General features: G+C 48.5%; 2 protein-coding genes across 2 annotated transcripts; one reads left to right on the forward strand and one right to left on the reverse strand.

Moving 5' to 3' along the window:
• Nucleotides 1–249: 249 nt before the first annotated feature.
• LOC119209786 (outer dense fiber protein 2-like) lies at nucleotides 250–7,199 on the reverse strand. Its single transcript, XM_037459354.2, has 17 exons — nucleotides 7,138–7,199; nucleotides 6,645–6,816; nucleotides 6,448–6,559; nucleotides 6,197–6,328; nucleotides 5,990–6,064; nucleotides 5,551–5,622; nucleotides 5,350–5,466; nucleotides 5,090–5,275; nucleotides 4,882–4,991; nucleotides 4,648–4,783; nucleotides 4,295–4,405; nucleotides 3,715–3,819; nucleotides 3,022–3,180; nucleotides 2,567–2,667; nucleotides 2,312–2,474; nucleotides 1,968–2,093; nucleotides 250–1,867 (listed from the first exon to the last, which is right to left on the reverse strand). Exons 2-17 carry the CDS (start codon nucleotides 6,806–6,808, stop codon nucleotides 1,694–1,696), a joined length of 2,043 nt encoding a protein of 680 aa, XP_037315251.2. The 5' UTR covers nucleotides 6,809–6,816; nucleotides 7,138–7,199; the 3' UTR covers nucleotides 250–1,693.
• A 154-nt stretch (nucleotides 7,200–7,353) lies between these two features.
• ift22 (intraflagellar transport 22 homolog (Chlamydomonas)) lies at nucleotides 7,354–9,369 on the forward strand. The gene is made up of 5 exons (XM_037459382.2): nucleotides 7,354–7,647; nucleotides 8,381–8,463; nucleotides 8,575–8,637; nucleotides 8,780–8,982; nucleotides 9,068–9,369. Exons 1-5 carry the CDS (start codon nucleotides 7,609–7,611, stop codon nucleotides 9,214–9,216), a joined length of 537 nt encoding a protein of 178 aa, XP_037315279.2. The 5' UTR covers nucleotides 7,354–7,608; the 3' UTR covers nucleotides 9,217–9,369.
• The last annotated feature ends 11,328 nt before the right edge of the window (nucleotides 9,370–20,697 follow it).

Here is a 20,697-nt window from a genome sequence, read left to right on the forward strand (position 1 = left end):
AGCTACGTTGTCAAGATTCTACTTTAAGATTTGTACTTAAATCGTTAGTTTCCCTTCAGGAGACACAACAACCTGAAACTGACCTACATGTGGTAGATGCTAAATCAGTCATTACACATTTGTTGTCATGTTTCTCTTTGATTTAATGTATTAAATGTTATTTATACAAATGCTTCACTCTTATATTGGATATCGTTATAGCCACAATATATTGTAAAATGACATCCTCTCAACTCACCTGCCAATCTAAAATGAATACAACAAGAAATATAATTTGACCAATCAACTGCAGAACTGTATATTTTCCTAAATACAGAGAATTTTGATGTCCATCCATCAAAGATCATCCATGAGTTAGACAGCTGTATGTGATAGTCAGAAAACATTTGGTTTTAAACTTGGTTGTCTAGACATGAATTCTTCTCTTTTAATAAAATACCAAATCCAACTCATCTGATTCTGCCGAGCCCATTCGCTCAGGGTGCGTCCATCATGGAGCTGAACCGTGATACCAAACAAATTGCTAGAAGCCACACGTTAACTTGTTTTCCAACAAACTGGAGAAAAAAGTACATTTCCCCCACAAAAATAATGACGTAAACGGGCAAAAACAAAGGCAAAGGGAAACAGGAGTTCTGACGCATGGAGCCATGAAATGGTTCTATCCCCTGACGGGGAACACAACAATGGATCTTTGTCTGTGAGAACTTTAGACGAGATCTGCTCTCCCTGAGGATTACGACCACGGCAAAAAAACACACACAGGTTTAATATCAAAGATACAGTATGAGAAGCTGAGAGGTTCAAAAACACAACGTCCATTACAAATAGCATGAGAGCAAAGCGGCACCACAGGTCGGAGCGGTTTGGAAACGGTCTGCTGATGGATGTTTGAGCTCCACAACTAATGGATGGTTTTTAGCGTCATTCCTTTCAGTCCAGCTGAGAGTCCGAGCATCAACACAGCAGAGGGAACATTTCACGTTGGTAAAAATGGTTTATTACACACTTGGCGGGGCACATATGCACCGGCTTAACATTAGGTATTCAAGCACCACTTTGGTGGAGATTGCTACAACAATAAGGTGAAAGTACAGCTCTAAAATGTGCACACGAAGAACAAGTCTAATCTGCAGTCAGTGCAAAAAGATTTTTGTCCTACGCTCGTTAAATATTGACGGTTAGACTGATGCATAATGCATTGTGGGTAAAATTTTCTTGAGCGAAAAGATAACTTTACAAAATCATTTTTTATCTTTTATTTCTTTTTAGTCTAAGAGATGATCAGGAAAAAAAGAAGAAATACCGGTTACAGTTAATCAGGGCTCAATGTGACATCTTAAAATTGCTTGTTTCACACAACTAACAATCTAAAACCAAAAATATATTGGATTTATATTGAAAGATCCTCCGATTTGTGTAGCTGGTGTCAGACTTTAGTCCACAGTCTGAGATAAAGCTAAAACTTGATGAGTCTTAAAGTTCTATTTGTGCAACTGGCTCCTGAAGGCAAAGCAGCACCAAGAGGTCGCATTCCAACAGTTGCAGACACATTAGAATATTATGAAATATCCTAAATTGCTTCTTAGAGGTAAATATCAAAATTCTTACCTCCAATCTCATTCTTAAATACACTTCATAAATATTACATACACAAAATCAAATAAATATATACAAATGTTATAATGCTTAATTATTTTAGAAAATACGATGATCCAAACCCTGCCGTTTGCGGTCCTTCGTCAAACATGGTCTTATAGGAGTTTTTGAGGAAATCGACATAGTTCTGGATGCTCTGCTTGTGGCTCTCTGATTGGTCCAGGCTGAGCTGCAGGTCCTTCAGACGCACCTCAAACTGTTTCTGTGCCTGCAGATGAACACACACACGGGCAGCGATTTGCTCGAGATCAACACATCTCCCTGACAGCCGGTGGCTTGATGTTATTTGAGTCGAGCGCGGTACTCACAGTCAGCTTGCTCCTGCAAAGGAGCCGCAGCTCGTCATCCCTTCTACTCTTCTCGGCTTCCAGCTTCAGGATTCTGGTCTGTAGGGCCTCTTCTCTGGAGGTGGCCTGGTCTTTGACCTTCTTGACCTGGATATATGGGGAAAAAAACAATCACTATCATGATTCCTCGGGGGCCGGATGTGTATCTGTACACGGCTGTGGTGTCTGTTTATAACAGAAGATACAGATACAGTTTCAGTAAGTGAACCGATTGGGCTGCATCGTATCAATCAGTGATAGAACATCGATGTCCCAATAAGTCCTTCGAATGTTAGAAAGAAACACTTGGAAGTTCTGCCATGTACCTGCTGCTTGACGTCCGATAAAGCGGCCTCCAGCTGCCTGCTGAGGGCCTGGCCCTCCGACGAACGCTGATCCAGCTGCAGCTCACTGTAGCTCAGACTTTCCTCCTGACGGGCGAGCCTCCGTACCAGCTCCAGGTTCTCCTGCTGCAGCGTGTCCACCTTCCTACAAACATGTCCAGCCATTTCGATTTCCATCAAATCGGCGGGAAGAACATGCGAAAAATGGGACGCCGACCCCGACAGAAACGCTCTTACTTTTGCAGAGAGGCCTCTTCCTCGTTCAGCCGCGAGTTGGCGCCACGAATGGACTCTCTCATCTCCACAGATGATTTCAGCGAGTTTGTCGCAGTCTCCGTCTGCGTTGCGCAAAATGTCGAGTTCAGTGACCGGAGCGGAGAGACGGGGTCTCACATCACATGCAAAACGGCATCGAATACAACAAACTAAATACGCCCAGTTCATCGTTGCTGATAGAACATGCGGGGGATTAAAAAAGGACTCTCAAACGCCACTCACAAATATGCACGTAGGTACAGATTGAACCTGATTGTTGGCATTGCAATCAGAGATTTAAAAAAAATCTAAATCCTAAATATCAAACTCAGAGCAGGACCGGGGGAACAAACACACGGGGTTGTACTACCGCCTAGTGGTCACATGTATGGAAACCTTTTCCATACATGTGACCGCCCACAGCTGAAGTTGCACACCTGATCCTGCAACTGCCTAACGGACTCGGACATTTCTGAGCACTTCCTCTCCGAGCGGCGCCGGTCGTCCCGGCAGTCGAGGAGACTCTGCTCGGCCGCGCTCAGTAACTCGGGGAAAGGCTCCAGCTCGTCCAGGCGCCCCTGCAGCTCCTGCCTGGCCTGGGCCCCCCCAGGAGGACGGAGTGTCGGGGACAGACAAGATATTAGCCTGAAGAGTTGCCCCCCCCCCCCCCCCCCCGGCCTCCCAACCCCTGAGAGACATGCTCACAGATGTGCTCGAGAGCTTCAAGCGTGAACAGTGGTTGATCTTTAGACTGAGCGGATAGGTTGAAGGCTTTTATTGCTCAGGATGGCTGCAGAGAGTTTGGGGGGGGGGGGGGGGGGGGGGGGTTAGACGGAACGTAAAGGTCCGGGAGCGGCAAATGTTACACAGCGCAGAAAAAGATCTGAGAGCTTATTAATTCAGCAGCAGGAGAAACAGCGCTGCAGAGGATCAATATGCCAGAAGCACAACAGTACTGTTAGGATTTGGTACAGAAAGGAACAAAAAAGGGAGAATGTAGTCTTATTCAATATCACCATATTGTTAAATAAACATATATTATACATATTATAAAATGTTTTTGCCCATTAAAGAGTTCAAATCTTTGCCAAAATATAAGACTAAATGTTCAAGGCGAGCTGGAAGGTTACCGTCTCAACTTTTGTGTCTTTTTCATCTCGCGTCGCCTCCGTCTCGTTTAGGAGATTTGCATATTTCATCCTCAGGTTATTTAACTCGGCTTGAAGCTCTGCAGCCTAGAAAAGATAAAGAGGACAGAACAATCAAACCTGTGTGAGAACAGCAAACTGGCCTTTTTTACAAAAGAACCCACGCAGCGCTAATCTCAGTGTGATTATACGCTTTTGTGACAGAGCAGAAATGGACAAGCATGAATACATCTTCAACCTTATAATTTATAACTGTATCCCGTTGTGCTTTCTGTCTTGATGTCCCATTGTGTGCATGTGTTTATGATATATTCATAAAACAGACACATATACATCCAATATCGCTGCAAAAGTTACATTTCTAGCAACAAAAAAAAATAATATAAATTGTATAAAAATGTCCCTTCTGACAAGAGTGAATTATCTGTATTTATTATAAGTAATTGAAATGCAGTCTGCTGATCTTCCTGGTGAAAGTTTTGAAATGAATCAAAGACAACAGTTTAAGGTCTAAAAACTATTTTTTTAAACTAAACGCTGAAATGATTGTGCTGATTTCAACCTGGTGCTGCTCCTGTCCCACTTGATGTTTCCTCTCCTCGGACACAGCCTTCACTTCCTTCAGTGCACTCTCACAATCTGCCAGCTGCTGCTCCAGCAGAGCAACGGAAGCCTGCAATCAAATGAACATCAGGAGGATTTTACTAGTAGAAATAAAGAGACAGAGAGAGAAAGACAGATTTTTTGAGTGACATGCATCGAACAGACAGAAACAACAAATTCTACATAACGATCGGTTTATTGCTCAGCTGCTTGTCAGTTGCTAAATATCTCTTTGAACATTCAGGGACAAAATATCGATGTCTCACTTTCATAGAAATGGTTCTCGTGTGCGGGCCGTTTGCCAACGTGTACCTTGAGTGTGGCATTACTGACGTTGAGGTCCCCGTTTTCGCCGATAAGCTTTTCAACGCGTTGCGTCACCATTTCATGAGCCGCACTGAGCTCATCCCTCTCCCTCTGCAGCCTCTCCGCCATGTCGGCGACTTGACTTCATGGAAAACACACATTTTAGAGATTCATACATGAGGGAGAGAGAAGTGGTTTCGGGGGCGCGTGTGTGCGCCGATCCCCGGCCGTGTGACCAACCTTTTCAGCAGCTCCACGTGAAGCCGTAGTTTGTCTTTCTCTTCTCTCTCCTGCTCCTTCCGCTGTCTCCGGGAGTCTCTTTCTGAACGGGCCTCGGCCAGCTGGGCATCCTGACGGCATACCGAGAAAATGTGAAAGGTTTAAAACTGCGTTTCTGGGAAGAACCTATTCTAAAAGCATCCAAATCACAGCTCCTTTGACTTTTTACCTTTTCCTTCAACTGCGCGTAGCATTTCTCAATAGCAGCTTCAAATCTCTGAGCTCTCAGTTTCTGGGCTTGAGCGGCTTTTTTCAAAGATACTTTGTCACGCGCCGCCTTCTCAGTCAAAGAGGCCACGGATCCTTTCAGGGCGTCGATCTCCACCTTTTGCCCGGTCAGGGTTTTCTCCACAGCCTGGGGAAAGAGGACCCGTAAGGATGTGCTAAAATAATGCACAGTTTCTTTAAAAGCAGTTTGAGCGTCTGTACCCGTAGCTGCACATTCAGCCGGTTGTTTTGGGCTTCTTTGATGCGCAGCTGGCTCTGCAGGTGAGCGCGAGTCGCCTCCACAGACTTGGTCATTTGAAGTGCACTCTTTCTGTTCTCCTGTAAATGCCATTATGGATAGATCATTTCAAATGCACCCTTTGGAGTTTTACGGTCGGCATTGTAAACATGAGATGTGTTTACCTGCTCTTCTCTCCGCAGCTCCATCAGCTCTTCAATTTTTTGCTCTTTCTCAATCAAGTCGCTTTTTAATTGCTTCAGGGGAAATAGTATATACATTAATACAGGATTTCAGATGGGAATTGGCATTATTTTAGAGGTCTTGTGGAATTGAATTGCTGTTTTTCCAATAGGGCAGCATATTATATTGCTTCGGGTTGTCACATTGATCCAGTACCAAATGGGACTATGTTGTTGGAGAACCCAGCCTGGATCAATTTCGAACCAGCTCTTTATTGATCCATTTCAACCATTCAAATCAGTGTGCAGTTGCTAAGATTCACTTTTTTCACAGACTAAACATTCAACCAAGTTGCCACAAAATAAGCACATATTCTTATCCCATCACTTTAATTAAAATATTTCCTTTGAAGTCACTTCATAAATGCAAAAACAAACACACCTCATTGTCACTCTCAGCCTGTGAGATCTTCTTCAACAAGATTTCTGTTTGGTGGTTGGATTCAATTCGATCAGACTATAAGGAAAAACACAAGTTATCCAAACAAATGTTTAGGTAAGACTGCTCCTGCTGGAAACCTTAAAGTAATTGCTGTACTACTAATAATACAGATCCATAACTGCTGCATGTATGATGTATTTAACCAACCTCTGCATCTTGGAGCCGTTTCAGTTTCTGTCGAACAGATTTATTCACACGTTTAAAATCCTCCAACTTCTCCAGTAAAAGTCCCCTTTGCCTTGCAATTCTCCGCTTATCAATGGCCGACTGCTTTGAATCCTTAATTGCGAGAGAAAAGCCAGTGGGAACAATGGAAGGTGAATAGTATGGTGAATAGTAACTTGGAGGACCCATGCTTTGAATCCAATTTGGCATACTCAAAATAACAAATAACATACTTCCATGGCATCTTTAAAAGACACTAGTTGTATGGCAGCGGAGTTAGCAGCTGCCTCTGCATCCATTAGTAATTCCAGGAACGGGTTTTTTCCATCGGCAAAGCCTCCATGACTGAAAGAAAAACAGGAAGACAATGGGTTACGCCGTGGCTGGAATGGTCTGCCCATCATGTTCAAATGCATTAAAAGGACCTCACCAATTGATGTCAGCCTTTGGGTTTTTTGTGTGGGGACTGCTGCGTGCTTTGCTCCCTCTCCCCAGCTCATGAAGGCTTGCTAGATCCCCACAGCTCAGAGGGACATCCTCCACGATAGAGCAGAACCCGAGGGGGGAACTGTGGAGTGCATCCCCTGGAGACATACCTCCTACTATTGACAAAACAGAAAAGAACAGGAAGTAAGTTCACACGAACGGGACCTTTTTAAAGTAGCTTGGGCTTTGCTACATTGCGTAGCCTAAGATGCACTTTATTAAAAAGGGACAGTGAGAGTAGGTTGTCAGGCAAGCCAACTAAGCCTCCTCCATAGCAACAGAGAGTCCAGGCTAGGTGGCTGTTAAGCCAAACGTTGTATTGCAAATAGTACGTTAATTCTAGCAAACGAGGACACTGACATTTGGTATAATCTCTACTAGAACTTAAAAATAGCAAAATTTGACTAAGTATTACTAAATTTGTTGGCTTTACTTACGCTTTAGCCTGTGTCGGTTGAGAACTACGCTACTACATTCTGAAGAGCCCACCCTCTCACAAGATCGAACCCGATTGGTGGACTCTGACGCCAGGGAGTGACGCTATCTTATTTTCTTACTGATGATTGGCTCCCCAGGGAGAAACTAGGCGGAACTACGTTTGTTTAAACTTGCGTGCAGCCAATGAAAAAAAGAAAGACAAAGAAATATGGAAACCATGGAAACGAAAAGGAAGTTTAGTGCCCGGATAGCTCAAACCACCTACGGATTAAATTATCGGAGATAATTAAGAATTTGTACATTACGTCGGGTGAAACTTATAACTCACCGTAGCATTTTTCATATATCTACTCAGATAAGAACTGACTGTCTTTTTAAAAAACGTGTATTGGTTGCGTAATTTAGCTTTGCCAGGGCTTCTTCAGTCGAAGTTAGCTTAGTAAGCTAACGTCAATGCTCTGCGAGGGGACATGTTCAAAACAAAAATACTCTTTATTGGCCCCAACGAGGTACGTAAATGGCTTTTCTCCATAGTGGCGCAACGTCAGCCTTGTTGTGTCGATAGGTACAAGTAACGTCACGTTAGGTAATTAAAGTGCTGCATGAATCTGTGAATATGCTGCGAACTTCAAACACCAGCAAACTGTTTTAAAAAGTGAAACTTTAACCATGAAGCTTCAACCACATGTGTGTGTATTTTTATGTTAAATAAGAACCGTGCGGTGGTGGAATAAATCAAATTTTAAGGTTGTTGCTACTGGTAAATTACACAACTCCATAAAGCATTTCACTGTTATGCTGACGTTACATTCACTCGTGTTTATGATGATGAACGCTATACCTCTTCCACGTGGTGATCTAACGTTAGTATTTAAATGAACAATGATGTATTTTCCCTGCTATATAATTGCATTTACTTAAAGTTCACTTAGGTAATATTACTTCCATACTGTGCTGCATGGTTATAAGATGTTCCGCAGCCCGATAGAACTGCAGTAAAAGTATCACATCAATCAATTACATCAACAGTGATCCCCTTTTTGTGTTTGCATTGAGTCATTATGCCAAGCCAGGACAGCATAATGCCAGAGTACGGAAACATGCAGCATCTGTTGTTATTAATGATGTTCCTACCGTAAAAAGTCCAATATCTGTTGTGAAAAGTTCCTGTTTTCTGTGAAATGAACTTGTGGGTGAAAAGTATATATTTATGTTCTGATGGTAACCTGACGTGTTTTTCAGAGTGGGAAAACAGTCCTTGCTAATTTTCTCTCAGACACAGTAGAACATGTGGAAGGTGAATACAGACCAACACGAGGAGTGAGGTACAAACACACAAAACCCGAGAGGAGTTAGAAATAATACATTTTTAATATTATTAGTATTACTGTCGTAAGTTACAAAAAACAAATCAAACTGTTTTCTACTTTTTTAAGGATACTGGAATTTGAATCGCAACCATGTGACGTTGAACTTTGGGACTGTTCAGGAGATTTTAAGTAAGTTGAATATTAAACATTTTCATTGAGCACAGGCTTGGATGTTATTGCATGCACTCCTGGGATGCTTTAAAGTCCCATTGCTAATGATTGGTTTTGTTCTTCCTGACATGTAGATATACAATATTTTCTTTTCATACAGATTTGAATCATGCTGGCCTGCAATGATAACGGACTCCAGCGGTGTGGTTATCATTTTCAACCCTGATGTTCCCAGTCACCTCAAAGAAATAGAGACGTGGTATTCGATGTTCATCTCCTCTCAGGGTCTGCAGGACAAACAGTGTTTGCTCATAGCTCATCACAAGCCCGGCAGTACAGTGGAAGATGGACGGCTGCCTTTAGGTATTTCCACCGCAGGCCTCACAAAGCTGTTATTTTGAGTAATTCTTGCACTTTCTGGCCTAACGTGTTTGTTCTTTTGGCACAGCCTCACATTTGGGCCGACTGGCGCTTATTCACTCAAACCTGGAGGAAAAATCAGAAGATGTGAGGCAAGCTTTCTCCGCATACTTGGGAAATATTGTAAATGCAATGTCAGAAAGTCGTGAGCGAGAGGAGATGTCCATCATTACATAGCAGCAATAACTGTAAAATATGCAGCTTAACCAGAATACTTTTTTCTGCACCAATAATCTCTGTCTAAGTCACATAAATGAGCCCATCACATTTTGAATTTTATATTTTTGCTTGTCATGAAACTTCCACCCTGTAAACGCTTTACCTATACTGTGTGTGTGTTGTTTTTTGATGCCTCATATTTGGTATGTAATTTACTTAGTAAATTAATATTTAAGGAAACCAAGTATACCTCTATGGCTGCGGGAATCTTTTATTTGTAACTGGTTCAGGTTGTTGAGAAAATGAGAAGCGCAAAAGGAGATAGTACTTAACATTGGAGTTTTTTCTGCTAATTTTCCACTAAACTGAATGAGAAGGCACCTAATTTTCTTCCTCTGGTAGTTTACTCATGAGGCCCTACGAAGTTTACTTCTATCTGCACAATACAGTTGAGTCATTTCTATGGGATGCCTTCATTTAATATTTGGTTAATTGTTTTGAAGTTCTGCATTTAGTGACTAGAAGAATAAAGGTCAGTCTCTCCTCAGATCTTCAGGTTGCATGTTTAACATGCACTGTCCGTCCCACAGTCCAAAAATGAAAGATATCTAATGACACCAAACAGAGCAGAAATTGCCTCAAAGAAACAGGTTATTGTTTAAATGTGTGCATTGTTTCAAAGTGAGAGGCAAGAAACGAGTGAACAGCAAAGAAAAATGTGTATTTTGTAGATAACAAGGATGACTAACTCATTACACCCTCTGTGGCTCAGCCCTCAGCCCACATCAAACACTCAAATAAAACACGTTAACTATGTTCCAACCTGCATTTCCCAGCCAACACCCAACAGCGGGTCCCTTGAGTTCTACTTACAATTTTAAAGGAAGTGTTCATTTGATTTACCTGCAAGAGATTACACACTATAATTAATACCTCCTCATCCATCAGGAGTGCAGCTAAATTTGACCTAATAGATAGTCGTGAGTGTTAAGAAGTTCGCACCCCGTTTTCCTAATGAACACAACAGCAGGTCTCATTCTTCAGTGGACGAGTCACCAGAGGGTGCTGTCTAATAGTTTACCGTACCAAGGGCAGTCTCTGCTCGATACTCCAAAGTATAATAAACTATTGTTATTATTATTTATGCTAAAGGGGTATTGGATTCCCAGGCTTCTGTCTGTTATCATCATGTCTTTAGTTGCTTTTTGTCGTCTTTTAATGTCTGTCCTACTGGGCTCACCTGTAATGACATGAAAAGGTTGTTCATCTCCTTCTGGAGGACTTGGTTGGTTTCATCATTTATAACTGCGCGGACAAACGTTTTGAACCCCAACAGAACTTTATTTTCAGCACAACTCAAATTTACATTGTTTACAAAAAATACCAAATATGTCAGCCTGAATTCTGGTGTAATGTTATCCAAAAGAAAATGTCGTCGCAGTGTGGAAAGTCACTTTGGGTCAAACTTTAATGAAGTGAAAGCAGGGATTTATTTTGGGATCCATACAGTATACATCAATATATTAATATTTCTTAATTAAAAAGCCATACTCACTTCTGCCGATGGTTTCAATAAATGTTTTTATTGCTTCAATATCTATTAATGCACAGACATGACAGTACTTCTATCTTTGTGTCTTTTCATTTCCTCAAAGTGTTAAACTATTTCTTTACGGTAAGTGAGTTTTAGTGGAATTAACTTAAATTCTCTAATGAAAAATAGATAAGAAACCAATTTTAAAAGAGCGTGACGGTCTTGGCGCCCTTCACGCATCCATGTGACCCTGCAGCAGCATCTCCTTCAGCAGAGACGTGTCAGTTCCACACAGTGAATAAAGAAGCACTTAGTGAGTCACACAAATCGAGAAAAAATTAAATACACACAGACAGACGGAAAGACAAAAGCAGACATGAGAGGAGGCTGCAGATGAGATTAAAACTAATGACATCATCACCTCAGCCATGTCCGGCGTCATTGCAGAGAATGAGGAGATTAAACAGTTTTCTTTAATCTCACGTGTAACAAATCACTTCCCAATTTGAGACAAAAAACAGATTCATCCATTGCGTTTTTCTTTAGAATTGTCATTTTTTTTTATCCTCTTCAGTCTTTCTCTCTCTCTTTGTCTTTTGTCTGGGAGCTGCACACAGTATCTTGTGTTCACATTCCTGACTGTTGGAAGATAATTTAGAAACAGACCCAATTGACAATTTGTATTACATGTATTTTTTTTTTTGCCAGCTCTGATTAGATTTTGCTTCCAGCTTGCTCTCTCTTTTTTTTTTATCTGTGGTCACGCAGCTTGAGAAGAGTATTATTGTGTGTATTTGACTATTGGATGAAGCTAAAAAAATGGCAAAATTGCACAATCTCCCCGGGCGGGGTTCAGTCAAACCTGCATGGTAATTTGCCTATCTCATCACCCAGCACACATTTTGATGTATGAACAGGCTCCCTGACTTTATTTCTGTGTTCTGTGACTGGATTTTTAACTCCAAGCCTTAAAGCTGCTTAAATTCAGTACTTTTATATCACAGAAGATCAAACGACTGAAGAGGCCACGAACTGCGAGCCCGAGTTCTCGCTCAAATCGAAGCAAAAGGGGGCCAATTATGGCCGAAAATCCCTCCTGCTCGTTTTTTCTTCTTTCTGTGGACGTCTGAGTGTGACGGCAGCAGCGGTGTGGTCACTGTGTCAGACCACAGAAGCAATGCCACCCAGATTTACACAGTGATCTGTTATTCCAGGTGAGCTGCGGCGTCTCCACGGGAGGCCAATTAGAGCCACAGCGTCGTCGCCACCGTGGAATGTACATGTTTCCGTGAATGGGTGTTTTAGGTGTTGGTGTTGCAGTCAAAGCGAGTGAAAGCATGCAAAGCCACCGATGGTCTCTTCTCCGTAGCTTCTGGCCTGAATACAAAACGCTATCTCTTTCAAAAATCTGTTTGTGGGGAGAATCTTATACATATTTTATCCGTTGAGGCAGTTTTATCCTCAAACAAGATAACACATCCCTGCAGCCTTGATTCTGTTTTTTTTTTTTTTTTGACACACTCGTCCAGCTTAAGTAAAATCTGAGCCAACAGGGAGGTTGTATGTAAATATATTTTTCATAGGAATTAAAATAGCTCCTAGCAATTGTGCACACACACACACACACACACACACACACACACACACACACACACACATCATACTTTTCTATTTTAGTGTGAACTTTTGAGCTGGACTAAGAATGCAAGCTTTAATTCTAAGGTGGTAGCATTAAAATAAGCAAGTGAAGCACACAAAGGTCTCCGGGCCAGCAGAGCCAAGAAGACGAGGCGTCTCACAGACCAAGTCAGGTCAGAGAGCACAGTCATTAGCTGAAGCAAACTCTGCACACTGGAACCAATTAAAGCCTCAAAATGCCACCAGACTGTATTTTATTTTTCTCTCAAAATTGCTTCATTTGCCGTGTTAAAATAATAGCCTCAGTCTTACCGCGTTTGTCTAAATGTATTTTTGTTATATCTGAACCCATAGAGCATCCTTTTAGTCACATATTAGTAGTGTGGTGCGCTGGGAGCTGGAGGTTGCCGGTTCGAGTCCTGGCTGCACCGTGTGCCATGTCGAAGTGTCCCTGAGCAAGACACCCAACCCTTAATGGCTCCCCAGGCAAACATGTAATGCATGGGTTATAATGCAATGTAAGTCACTTTGGATAAAAGCGCCAGCTGAATGTAATGTAAAATGTGTGTCTGCTCTGTTTATTGAACGTTTCATGCAGCTGTTGCTGATGCAATACTGTGGAGAGGTTGTGAGCTGATACAATAAACACTAACAGGTACAGCATGCAAAGCTTTGGTGTTAAAAACCTCTCTCAACAATATTAAACGGCACATATTTACTCCATGTTTTATCCCGAGCACAGTGTTTGGCAAATGGAGGAATATTAAATTAAAGCACCGGAAGTGTAGTCTCAGGCACTCTGTGCTGTTCTCTCCAATGAGGTTTTTATATGACTAAGAGACATTTATAAATGACAAGCGAGGTGGAATTACCGCAGGTTGCATTTGGTGCATTCATAGCTACTTAATGTGGTGACTAATCCATCATAAAATATCCTACTTATTAAAGATAAAAGCCTGTTTTGCGTTAGATTAGAATATTCAGTCAGGTGGTATCCAATCTGAATTGGTATTGTTTGCAATTTCTGTCGCAATGTGTCAGTAGCAAACAGCTGCAGGTGAACATTTCTTACTCAGGATTTCAATTTTTGGTCTTCTGAATAGAAAAAAACATGTGGTGAGATTCTTTATTGCCGCATTGTGTGGTATCAAGGAGCAAAAAAACAAGTATTTGACACAAGAACCTTCAATCACTTTTCATACTTTAAACAAACAATATTGATGTTCATTAACACTCATTTAATACCCAACTTACGCACATACAACAATTAATTAAATGCACCAGCTTGACCTTCGTGCACTCCAGTGTAGAAAGTACAACTGGAAAAAACTCTGCTCCTGTGGTTTTTCAGTAATACCAAACCAGCAGAAGCAGATTTCCTCCATTACAAGCTTAACGGAGAGGTCACGACATTTAAAGAGGACGCGTGGGGGCGTTTACGTGAGTAGAGAATGCCCTCGATGGGGCTTTGTGTAGAAAGTGTAAAGCCCTTTTGATACAGATATAATTACATCCTTGGAGGGAAGAAGTACTTATAGGCAGGCTATACTGCTACGGATACAAAAAGCTCAATTTACAGTGCTATCAGAACGCTAGCCATGTTCTCAGTGAATTATAGCCCAAAATCACAAATGACTAATTTGCCTTGGAGGGCTTTACACATTTCTTATTCGTCCTCTTGTGTGGCGATGGCATGAGTAGTTTCTAGAGGGCCTAACTCCGGTTCCTGCTGAACTGAGCCAGTGTTTTTTTGACATCGAACTGTTATCAGCTCAGTAGGCACAGGAGGTTGAGCCCAGGTACCTGCACCACCTCACTTTCACCACAAGGGAAGGCAAATACCGGATAAGAGTGAAGTTAAATGTAAAAACAACACACATGTACATATCTAGATCTAGATCTCTATCTATACAGGTGTATTTTAATTTACAATATGCAGCGAATAACAATAAAACAAATCAAATCAATGCAGGAATAAAAAAATATATAATCCTAAACATTAAAACAGAAATGTAGTGGAAATCAAAGTAAACATGTACATTATTCTTGTCTTTATTGAACAAGGTATCTGCATTGTGTGGTCTAGTTTCCCCCTGCATGCCATGCACGGAGAGTTGCCTGCACACATGGACACACACACGCAATCAGAGCTTTGCTTTGACGACCACCCAGACACAGAATGAGCTCACCAATCACAATTACTCCGCTACTTGTTTCCCTGATGGGACATTTCCTGCACTTCCTTCCTGTTGGAGCAGGCCCTCCCCTCGCTGGCTACTTTTCTCTTACCCATCTCTCTCTCTCTCTCTCTCTCTCTCTGTGCCGGGACCCTCGTCTCACTCTTCCCCTCGGAACCGAACCTATTGTGCAGTTTTTCCTCACGTCTGTCGAGGAAAGACAAAATCGACGATGGTCACAGAGCAAAGAAAGAACATTCCTTTGCACACTTTACACCCTTACATCATACTACTGGCTACCGTATGTCACGGTTTGGGTCTGCTCTGTCTTATTTTGTAGTTTTCATGTCTCTGGTGTTCCTGGGTAACTTCACTTCCTGCCTTGTCCTGTCTTCCCTTGTGATTGTCTGTCGTGCCTGATCGTTTCCACCTGTGTCCAATCACCTGCACCTCCCTTGAGTATTTAAGCCCTGTGAGTCTCTTGTCTTGTGTGGCGTCATTACATGTCGACCGTTCATGTGTCACGTAAGTCAGGTTTGTGTTTTCAAGTCCAGGTCCCTGTTTTGTTTGTTGGTTTTGTTTTCTCCTCCTTCCTCCCCTTTTTGGTGGGAGCGATTTTGATTTTGAGTTTTGACTATTAAAGCCCTTTTATTTTTCATCAACTCTGCGTTTGAGTCCTCCCTCCTTGCCCTCGACCGCGTCCCCCCGTGACAGAATGACGCCACCTCCTAAGGACTCAGCAGGGTTTGACCCAAGAAACCCATTTTTGGGAACTCGCCTGGCGTTTGGGGACCCACACGGCACGCAGCTGGCTGCCCGGCGCAACGCCAACCCTGGCTCGAAAGCAGGCTCCAGGCAGCGCCCCGGTCACCGCCCTCGCCGCTCTCCAGACCCAGGTTGGGCCTCGCCGATGGAGGCCAGCGTCCAGCCCCCAGTCCTCAGCGCACGCTGGAAACAGGTGCTGGAGCTGGCCGCCCGCCTCCAGGCCAGGTACGACCCCCACGCCCTGGACCTCCGCATTCGGCGGCAGCGACGGCGCCAACCACGCCCGTCTCCGCCCGAACCGGCCCCAAGACCCACGCCCCCAGCTCCAAGACCCACGCCCCCAGCTCCAAGACCCACGCCCCCAGCTCCAAGACCCACGCCCCCAGCTCCAAGACCCACGCCCCCAGCTCCAAGACCCACGCCCCCAGCTCCAAGACCCACGCCCCCAGCTCCAAGACCCCCGCCCGTTCCGGCCCCCAGAGCCTCGCCTCCTCCCGTTCCGGCCCCCAGAGCCTCGCCTCCTCCCGTTCCGGCCCCCAGAGCCTCGCCTCCTCCCGTTCCGGCCCCCAGAGCCTCGCCTCCTCCCGTTCCGGCCCCCAGAGCCTCGCCTCCTCCCGTTCCGGCCCCCAGACTCCAGTCTCCGCCCGTTCCGGCCCCCGGACTCCAGTCTCCGCCCGTTCCGGCCCCCAGACTCCAGTCTCCGCCCGTTCCGGCCCCCAGACTCCAGTCTCCGCCCGTTCCGGCCCCCAGACTCCAGTCTCCGCCCGTTCCGGCCCCAAGACTCCAGTCTCCAGCCCCGTCCCCACGGCCCCCGACCATGACCCCTCCAGGCCCGTCCCCACGGCCCCCGACCATGACCCCTCCAGCCCCGTCCCCACGGCCCCCGACCATGACCCCTCCAGGCCCGTCCCCACGGCCCCCGACCATGACCCCTCCAGGCCCGTCCCCACGGCCCCCGACCATGACCCCTCCAGCCCCGTCCCCACGGCCCCCGACCATGACCCCTCCAGGCCCGTCCCCACGGCCCCCGACCATGACCCCTCCAGGCCCGTCCCCACGGCCCCCGACCATGACCCCTCCAGCCCCGTCCCCACGGCCCCCGACCATGACCCCTCCCTCCCACCCTCTTGGGACCGCCTGGAAGTCGGTCCTTGAAGGGGGGGTGGGGTCAGGGGTTGGGTCGGCGCCCCCGGCCACGCCGACGCCGGAGCCGCACAGCTCTGCGCCCCACGCCACGACGACGCCGGAGCCGCACAGCTCTGCGCCCCACGCCACGACGACGCCGGAGCCGCACAGCTCTGCTCCCCACGCCACGACGACGCCGGAGCCGCACAGCTCTGCTCCCCACGCCACGACGACGCCGGAGCCGCACAGCTCGGCGCCCCACGCCACGACGACGCCGGAGCCGCACAGCTCTGCTCCCCACGCCACGACGACGCCGGAGCCGCACAGCTCGGCGCCCCACGCCACGACGACGCCGGAGCCGCACAGCTCGACGCCCCACGCCACGACGACGCCGGAGTCGCACAGCTCGGCGCCCCCCGAGACCCTGAGGCCCGGCCGCCGACCCGGCAGACCCCCCGAGACCCTGAGGCCCGGCCGCCGACCCGGCAGACCCCCAGAGACCCTGAGGCCCGGCCGCCGACCCGGCAGACCCCCCGAGACCCTGAGGCCCGGCCGCCGACCCGGCAGACCCCCAGAGCACCCCACGCCCGGCCGCCGCCCCGGCAGGCCGCCGGACCATAGCTGTCGGGTCCCCACCCTCCCGCCCCTTGTCTGATTTTCATGGTTCTGCCCCCCTTTAGGACCGTCTGGAATTTGGTCCTTGAGGGGGGGGTTCTGTCACGGTTTGGGTCTGCTCTGTCTTATTTTGTAGTTTTCATGTCTCTGGTGTTCCTGGGTAACTTCACTTCCTGCCTTGTCCTGTCTTCCCTTGTGATTGTCTGTCGTGCCTGATCGTTTCCACCTGTGTTCAATCACCTGCACCTCCCTTGAGTATTTAAGCCCTGTGAGTCTCTTGTCTTGTGTGGCGTCATTACATGTCGACCGTTCATGTGTCACGTAAGTCAGGTTTGTGTTTTCAAGTCCAGGTCCCTGTTTCGTTTGTTGGTTTTGTTTTCTCCTCCTTCCTCCCCTTTTTGGTGGGAGCGATTTTGATTTTGAGTTTTGACTATTAAAGCCCTTTTATTTTTCATCAACTCTGCGTTTGAGTCCTCCCTCCTTGCCCTCGACCGCGTCCCCCCGTGACAGAATGACGCCACCTCCTAAGGACTCAGCAGGGTTTGACCCAAGAAACCCATTTTTGGGAACTCGCCTGGCGTTTGGGGACCCACACGGCACGCAGCTGGCTGCCCGGCGCAACGCCAACCCTGGCTCGAAAGCAGGCTCCAGGCAGCGCCCCGGTCACCGCCCTCGCCGCTCTCCAGACCCAGGTTGGGCCTCGCCGATGGAGGCCAGCGTCCAGCCCCCAGTCCTCAGCGCACGCTGGAAACAGGTGCTGGAGCTGGCCGCCCGCCTCCAGGCCAGGTACGACCCCCACGCCCTGGACCTCCGCATTCGGCGGCAGCGACGGCGCCAACCACGCCCGTCTCCGCCCGAACCGGCCCCAAGACCCACGCCCCCAGCTCCAAGACCCACGCCCCCAGCTCCAAGACCCACGCCCCCAGCTCCAAGACCCACGCCCCCAGCTCCAAGACCCACGCCCCCAGCTCCAAGACCCACGCCCCCAGCTCCAAGACCCACGCCCCCAGCTCCAAGACCCACGCCCCCAGCTCCAAGACCCACGCCCCCAGCTCCAAGACCCACGCCCCCAGCTCCAAGACCCCCGCCCGTTCCGGCCCCCAGAGCCTCGCCTCCTCCCGTTCCGGCCCCCAGAGCCTCGCCTCCTCCCGTTCCGGCCCCCGGACTCCAGTCTCCGCCCGTTCCGGCCCCCAGACTCCAGTCTCCGCCCGTTCCGGCCCCCAGACTCCAGTCTCCGCCCGTTCCGGCCCCCAGACTCCAGTCTCCGCCCGTTCCGGCCCCCAGACTCCAGTCTCCGCCCGTTCCGGCCCCAAGACTCCAGTCTCCAGCCCCGTCCCCACGGCCCCCGACCATGACCCCTCCAGGCCCGTCCCCACGGCCCCCGACCATGACCCCTCCAGGCCCGTCCCCACGGCCCCCGACCATGACCCCTCCAGCCCCGTCCCCACGGCCCCCGACCATGACCCCTCCAGGCCCGTCCCCACGGCCCCCGACCATGACCCCTCCAGGCCCGTCCCCACGGCCCCCGACCATGACCCCTCCAGCCCCGTCCCCACGGCCCCCGACCATGACCCCTCCAGGCCCGTCCCCACGGCCCCCGACCATGACCCCTCCAGCCCCGTCCCCACGGCCCCCGACCATGACCCCTCCCTCCCACCCTCTTGGGACCGCCTGGAAGTCGGTCCTTGAAGGGGGGGTGGGGTCAGGGGTTGGGTCGGCGCCCCCGGCCACGCCGACGCCGGAGCCGCACAGCTCTGCGCCCCACGCCACGACGACGCCGGAGCCGCACAGCTCTGCGCCCCACGCCACGACGACGCCGGAGCCGCACAGCTCTGCGCCCCACGCCACGACGACGCCGGAGCCGCACAGCTCTGCGCCCCACGCCACGACGACGCCGGAGCCGCACAGCTCTGCTCCCCACGCCACGACGACGCCGGAGCCGCACAGCTCTGCTCCCCACGCCACGACGACGCCGGAGCCGCACAGCTCGGCGCCCCACGCCACGACGACGCCGGAGCCGCACAGCTCGACGCCCCACGCCACGACGACGCCGGAGTCGCACAGCTCGGCGCCCCCCGAGACCCTGAGGCCCGGCCGCCGACCCGGCAGACCCCCCGAGACCCTGAGGCCCGGCCGCCGACCCGGCAGACCCCCAGAGACCCTGAGGCCCGGCCGCCGACCCGGCAGACCCCCCGAGACCCTGAGGCCCGGCCGCCGACCCGGCAGACCCCCAGAGCACCCCACGCCCGGCCGCCGCCCCGGCAGGCCGCCGGACCATAGCTGTCGGGTCCCCACCCTCCCGCCCCTTGTCTGATTTTCATGGTTCTGCCCCCCTTTAGGACCGTCTGGAATTTGGTCCTTGAGGGGGGGGTTCTGTCACGGTTTGGGTCTGCTCTGTCTTATTTTGTAGTTTTCATGTCTCTGGTGTTCCTGGGTAACTTCACTTCCTGCCTTGTCCTGTCTTCCCTTGTGATTGTCTGTCGTGCCTGATCGTTTCCACCTGTGTCCAATCACCTGCACCTCCCTTGAGTATTTAAGCCCTGTGAGTCTCTTGTCTTGTGTGGCGTCATTACATGTCGACCGTTCATGTGTCACGTAAGTCAGGTTTGTGTTTTCAAGTCCAGGTCCCTGTTTCGTTTGTTGGTTTTGTTTTCTCCTCCTTCCTCCCCTTTTTGGTGGGAGCGATTTTGATTTTGAGTTTTGACTATTAAAGCCCTTTTATTTTTCATCAACTCTGCGTTTGAGTCCTCCCTCCTTGCCCTCGACCGCGTCCCCCCCTGACACCGTACATCTAACATGACGGATTCTTGTTGCCATGACATGAATGGGTTGTATATCAGTTACACACCTATAGCTATTACCTATAATGTGTGTATATATATATATATTTCCGGGCGGTGCGTGGGAGCTGGAAGCTGGAAGCTGGAAGGGCTTGCGAGGAGCGGAACTTAGCCACTGTGAACACAGGCTTTCACTGGACTGTTCACGGAGCGAGCTAAGTCCTGCCCCTCCGTCAGGCTCAGGGACGCCGTTCGGGCTCGGCTCGGCTCAGCAGCACTGGAAATGCAAAGACGGCTAACCCCAAAAGCCCTAACCCTAAGTCCGCCAGACACGAGGCCTCCGCAGCCTCCGGGTGGGGTGGGGGTGGCGGGGGGGGTGTCAGACACATGGTGTGGGTCTCAGCTTTAGCTGGTTGGAAATCCCTGGCAATGTGATTTAAATGACATCAAGACAAAATCACTCTGCCAGGAATCCTTCCAGCTGAACCAACCGCTCGATGCCCCCCCCCCCCCGCGTGCGCCAGGTTGAGACGAGCAGGGCGTGGGGGGGGGGGCAGATGTCCCTGCTGCGTTGAAGGAAGGTCACAGGTGAGAGAGAAAGGCTGTTTGCAGGTGCCTATCGGAGCAAACATCAGCCCGGCGAGGCACATTTACTCCCTCATCACCATGTGATTATGGGAAACACACCCACACACACACACACACACACACGCAACCTTTTAAACGTTAACACATGCACACCCACACGTGACTTATGGTTGTAAGCAGAGCTGGGCAGGTTTTTTTTTTTTTTTTTTTTTTTGTCATTGGTGCACCTGGACAAACAGCATTTGAATTCTATAGGAGCCATTGAATGTGGGCACGG

This window comes from Pungitius pungitius, chromosome 15 (genome assembly GCF_949316345.1).
Source record: "Pungitius pungitius chromosome 15, fPunPun2.1, whole genome shotgun sequence".
NCBI lineage: Eukaryota > Metazoa > Chordata > Actinopteri > Perciformes > Gasterosteidae > Pungitius > Pungitius pungitius.